General features: G+C 46.1%; 1 protein-coding gene across 1 annotated transcript in view; it reads left to right on the top strand.

The window, feature by feature from the left end:
• The first annotated feature begins 637 nt into the window (after positions 1-637).
• OBSCN (obscurin, cytoskeletal calmodulin and titin-interacting RhoGEF) overlaps positions 638-6,000 on the top strand; it is a 377,067-nt gene continuing 371,704 nt past the window's right edge. The window contains exon 1 of the mRNA XM_078780751.1: positions 638-910. Within this exon, the coding sequence (XP_078636877.1) occupies positions 658-910 (253 nt within the window). The 5' untranslated portion in view covers positions 638-657. The remainder of the gene's footprint in view (positions 911-6,000) is intronic.

The raw sequence follows: 6,000 nt of genomic DNA, 5'->3' as shown, positions 1-6,000 counted from the left end.
GGGGAGTTATGGATTCACTGGACCATGGGGTGTGGCATTGACGGTACCTAGGCAGGACGACGAAAGTCCGAGTCTTTAAGCCATTGGTGCTTCCAGTCTTGCTCTACAGATGTGAGACTTGGACTCTGACCAAGGATCTAAGACAAAGGCTTTTGGTACTGGGTCTCTTCGGAGAATCCTTGGCCATCTTTGGGCAGACTTTGTGCCTAACAAGCGTTTACTGAGAGAGACTCTCATGAGATTTGTTCCCTGTATAGTATGTGAGCATCAGCTGCGGCTGCATGGACATGTGACGAGTATCCCTGACGCTGATCCTGCTAACCAGATTCTCTCAGCGAGGGAGCCTCGTGAGTGGAAGAGGCTAACGGGCCGCCATGTGCCTTGTGGTTGCGGCAAGTTGATTGGCATCTCAAGGAGATGGGGATGGGCCAGGCAACTGCCTGGGAGATGGCCATATGGAGGCCACTGGAGTATCCGCCTAAAGTTGACGTGGTGATGGGTGACGCGATGCCCGGCGCATGCTCCCATACCTGACCTGACCTGACCTGACCAGTAGTGTGAGAGGGATGTACAATGCTGTGTTTATGATTTCACATCTCTGCTGTTGCTTTTATGGTTGTTTTTGCTTCAGCTGGAGCTAAATTCACGAAAAAGGCAATGCTGGAAAGAATGGTGTCGGTACAAGCTGGGATATACGCTGAACTCTGCTGTGACGTCTCTCATGCTGACGCGACTGTTCGTTGGCTATGTGATGGAGAGGAGTTGAAGACGTCTCGTCCTCGAGGACCGAAAATGGAGGCCGATGGCTTTAAGCACCGTTTGGTCTTTTCGTGTCCCGGTGCACATGATTCTGGCTGCTACAGCTGCAAGGTCGATGATGATGAGGTCACATTTACTCTGAAGGTCATGGGTATGCCTGCAATTTCTGGACGCACAATACACTTCCTCAAAACGTCTTCATTTACAGTTTTAATTGTATTACTATATGCCCGTTGTGCAGATAGCTTCTGAAGAGCTTGTGGCGTAGTTTGGATTGCTCATTTACCAGTTGAGGAATGAACATTGTTGTGCAGTTCTAAAATAATTAAACTGCATTTAAAAAATAATCCGACAGCTGTTCTGATGTTGACCCTGTTTCAACTTCATCTTGTTTAACATCATTGTGAAAGGGTCAGCAAAAGGTTGATGCTGAGCTTTCTTTCACGTTTTGTCACTCTTTTTGATGCAGAACACATCACTTTGGTGTGAATAATAATGTAGGCTTGTTTGAATCGTATGAAGTTTGTGGGTCAGTAGTTATGTTTCCAGGCATTAGCACCATATATGTTTGATGTAGCTCTTAGAATTGCTACCATCTGTATTAAGGAAATTTGTTCGGATATGCTTTTGTCCTTTGGCTCGCTGGGTGACGAACCATGTCTGTTTTGGAGTAGATATGGTAGGATTGTTTCTTCCTGTGTCCGCCTGGACAACTGAGCAAGGCTGGGCGAGTTGGGTGGGGGGGGGAGGAGTTTGGTGGGGGTGAAGCGGCGTTTTTCCCCTGCCACCCACAAAGAAAGTAGGCTCCTTCCCCCACCCTCCAACTGTACATCATTGTGGGTGGTAGGGGTTATGGGACCCTTCCCAGTTTGTCATTGTAGGGATGTTTGAGTGGTGATTGGTCTGCTGTGCATTGGGCAAAGATAATCCCCTGGACGTGATTGCGGGATCCTATATGGGTCCATGCGGACAGACCTCCCCACAACCCCCCTTCCCAGTGGCTGTGATTGGCCAAGGGCAATCAGTCAGCAGAGAGGTGGGAACTGGAAGAAAGTGGGTTCCTGCTCTTCACTTTCCCTCCTGGCCTTGGTTGTTTGTTGCATACCAGGAGGTGCTCCCTTGGCCTGTGGCTTTTGCTGCTGGGACGTTCTGCCCTCATTCTACCTTCCTGCTTCCTCTTGGGGCCTGATTACCTGCCCTTCAACCTGGATCTTTTAATTAACTGCTATTTCCCACACTCACCCAGTTCTGTGCATCGTATGTGTGTGGGCCTATACCTCAGGGTTAATTTATTTGTTTGTGTCCTGCTTTATTGATTGACTTTGTGTTTGGGATTCTGTGCTGTCTAACTTGTGTGCCCCATTAAAGTTGTTGTAAATATACTGTATTTATAACCCATGTTGTTTTGACCTTTTTGGAGTACAAAGTGAATTCTAATCATACCAGAAACTTTAAAAAAGGTATGTGCTGCTTCCTTGCTTGAAAAGGATAGAGCATGGACAATCCCCATTAGTTGGCTTCCATGGGGAGGAGGAAATTCCTCTTGAGGAAATGCCCCACTGAGTACGGTGAGAAAAGCGGCGCAATTGTTATGTCGCTGGTACCCATTGCATCCCCGGAAGTGGCGGCAGTGACAGCACTTCCCCCAAGCTCAGTGGCTGTGTTAAGTGTTTGTCTCATGTGTGTGTGTGTGTGTGTGTGTGTGTGTGTGTGTGTGTGTGTGTGTGTGTGTGTGTGTGTGTGTGTGTGTGTGTGTGTGTGTGTATTGTATACATAAAAAAACAATTATTAGCTCGGGTGTAGTTATTCTCGAAGTTGCTTCAAACACTGTCATACTTCAAGCAATCTGCTTCAATGTGTATGGTTCACATCAGCTTCTTTTTTTGTATGCGGAGTCAGGGCTCGAGGAAGAGCTAGAACACAGAATGGATCAGGATGGAACATAACAAAAGGAACGGCAGGAGATAGGGGAAATTCCAACAGCACGGCGGAGGGAGAAAATAGGTGGAGACGGACAAACGAGGGATGCGGGTAATGATGAGTGGCAGGGGAGAATGCAAGGAGAGAACAAGATGGATACAGAGGCAAAATTTTGGGAGGGTAGTGGTGGTTTAATGGGTGTAGAAAAGATCAGGGCTTTGTATGGGGGATGACTTGAGATGATTTTCAGACACGTTTTCTTGAAGACCTGAAGGGAAGAATGAGATTGAAGAGAGTGTGGAAGTTGGTTCCACTGGCAGGGAAAAAAGAGTAACAATTGGGTGGATGTGAGCAGTGTTTATGGTTTTTGGCAGTTTCACTTGGATGGGTTCCTGGTAGACTGCATGTGTCCTATGGATACCTGGGGAGAGGGACAAAGCACAAAGAGTGCCGAGAGTGCAAGACCAGAAAGGAGGCGGAAGAAAACAGAGAGACCACCAACCTGTCGGTGATGGCGAAGTGATAAACCCATAGGTTCAACTTCATCGGAGACTATTCCAATGATCTTGAAAGCAATGGTTGCCATGGCATCAAGCTGAGCAAGGTACGAGGCAAGGGCGCCAGTCCAGAGAGGAGAGCAGCTGCGGTCTTAGTTGTGGTTGAGCTATTGGCTTTGGGCCATATATACACTATAATATACAAGACTTAGCCTCACCCAAGGGGAAAAGGCATTTTAATTGGTCTTTGTTTCAGAAAGTTTGTGTGTTAGTGAGTATGAATGAAGATATATGAACTTTAATATACAGGCAGACCTGGCTATTCGCGGGCTCCCCGTATTCGCGGGTGATAAAATGAGACCTGTTTCTCTATTCGCAGAAAAGTGTCCCGCAAATTCACGGGTTTTTTTCTATTCGCGGCCATCGAGGTTTTTTTTTTTCCTATTCTCGGCCTTGTTCCATGAATTCGCGGTTTTTCAGGGGCGCAGGAAAATTCAGGAATCAGGAACCGCCGGAAACCTATAACGTATCCCCTTTTCCACATTGAAACAATGCTGCGGCATACATTCGTGGGATTTTCATCGAACTTCGCGGATTGTCGCTGACATTCGCGGATTTTCCCTCTCCATTCACGGTTTAGTGGGGCAACTTAGCATAACAATGGTGCATTTTGTGAGGAAAGCACCAAATTTGGCACACGAGTAGACTATCCTATTATGAACAGATTTGGATATTGGGCCATCTCAAATTCAGCCCCCTGATGGCTGTGGCAGCCATTTTCCAAAATGACACCTTCAGCTTGTTCCGACGAATTGCATCATCAATTGGCTTGGTCCTTTCCACCAGGCATTCTCTGGTGAAAGCCTGGAACTGCTCTTGGCCAATCTTCTTCACATTCCTGACAGTCTCAACTGCAGCAGGACCTGCAATTTCCTTTGTGTCAAGGACAACCAGATCCATGCTCTCTTCCTCAAAGGGGTTGCCAAGCTCTTCTATGACGCTGACAAGGGCGCGGACATCCTTGGCGAAAGAGGTCTGCACACTTGGTGTCTGGTCGTGATGACGTGTGTCCTCTCGCCTCCCCCAGTATTGATGGCCATCTTGGAACTCTTCTATGGCCCTGGCAACATCTGGCCCGGCAATCATCCAACGCCGCTTGTTGTCAGTGAGGCCGACTGCTCCACCATCTCCTTTGATGCAGGCGTTATTCTGTTCATGCGCCTGGTCGATTGGGATCGAAGAGAACACCTTCTTCGTCTTCTGTACAGTGAAGTTGCCAGCCCTGAATTCTCTGGCTACATCTGGGTGCTTCATTGGGAGTGCAACCATGTCCCTCAGGTGAACAGGGACCCACCTGTCATAGTGTGTGTGGTATAAGGCATGGAACCATGGGACCAGTTCCGTCAGGGCATCAAGGTACATCGTGAATGAAGCCTGCCGCAGAGAACGCACGTAGACCAGTACCAACATCTCTAGTTCCAGCACAGTTGCCCAGTACTGAAAGTTGGGAATGTCTTCTCCTCTCTGGTGACACTAGTCTTCGAACTCAGGCAGGTCTTCTGCATCATCAGCATATGTCATACAGTGGCGTTCATACGCACGGTGTTGCAGGATGTGCAGTGCCGCTGCAGTGATTTGATGAGCTCTTCTTGTGCGGGTGACGTGGGCAGCTCGCAGGAAGGAGGCGGCCGTCCCTGGCGTTGCAATCTCAGCTTGCAAATCTGCAAAATCTGCAAATCTTGCAAAAATCTACTCTCTGAATCTGAGATGGCCCAATATCCAGATCTTTTCATAATATGATGGTCTACTACTGTGCCAAATTTTGTGCTTTCCTCACAAAATGCACAATTGTTATGCTATATTTAGCTTAGCTGCCGGACTAGTTTGGGCCTCTCTATTCGTGGATTTTCGCCACTCGGAAACCTATCCTCCTTTTTCCATTAAAACAATGCCCCACTCGCTATTCGTGGTTTCGCTATTCATTTATTTTCAAGAAACGTATTTTCAACCCCCCCCCCCCCCCCCAATAGCGGGGTCCCACAGTATATTGTTCATTCTCAGATATAATGTAATCTAGGCCTATATATCCCAGTAACACTGCAATTAAAAGTACTTTCAATTTTTTTGAATAATGAAATTGAAATACATTTGTCTAATTTAGCCACAACAAGTGAAGAATGCACAATTGTTTAAGATAACCCCCACAGCCTTTCTCTCAGGTGTTGCAGCGCTCCTCAGACCACAAGCTCGACTAGTGTGCTATTTGCCTTTGTGAAAATGTGAGGTGTTCATAAGGCCTGAATATGGTCTTATTAGGCCACAGAAGAAGAAGTTTTGTCTTCATTGACTTCGTTGAAATATATATTTTGGGAGATTTTCGAAACCATTTTCTGAGAACAGTGGCTCAAAGATCCAACATTTCTACAACAGAATAGCGATAAACTGGGACTAAACACGGCACAGTTAAAAACATGAATATACTCCTTGAAGGATGGAGGAAGTAGAGCTATGGCATGAATGGGGGAGAGGTATTGGAAAGGCAGCGAAGGAGAGGTAGGAGAGAACTGTTTTTGTCCAAAACACAATGACAAAATACTAATTCTTTTGATGAAATAGTAACACAAAACACAATGATGAAATAGTAACACTCTTTTGATGAAATAGTAACACAAAACACAATGATGAAATAGTAACACTCTTTTGATGAAATAGTAACACAAAACACAATGATGAAATAGTAACACTCTTTTGATGAAATAGTAACACAAAACACAATGATGAAATAGTAACACTCTTTTGATGAAATAGTAACACAAAACACAAT

Source organism: Myxine glutinosa, chromosome 6, assembly GCF_964187855.1.
Source record: "Myxine glutinosa chromosome 6, kmMyxGlut1.1, whole genome shotgun sequence".
In the NCBI taxonomy this organism is placed as follows: Eukaryota; Metazoa; Chordata; class Myxini; order Myxiniformes; family Myxinidae; genus Myxine; species Myxine glutinosa.
The sequence above is the reverse complement of the archived record's forward strand: the minus strand, read 5'-3'. Positions and strand labels throughout refer to the sequence as shown.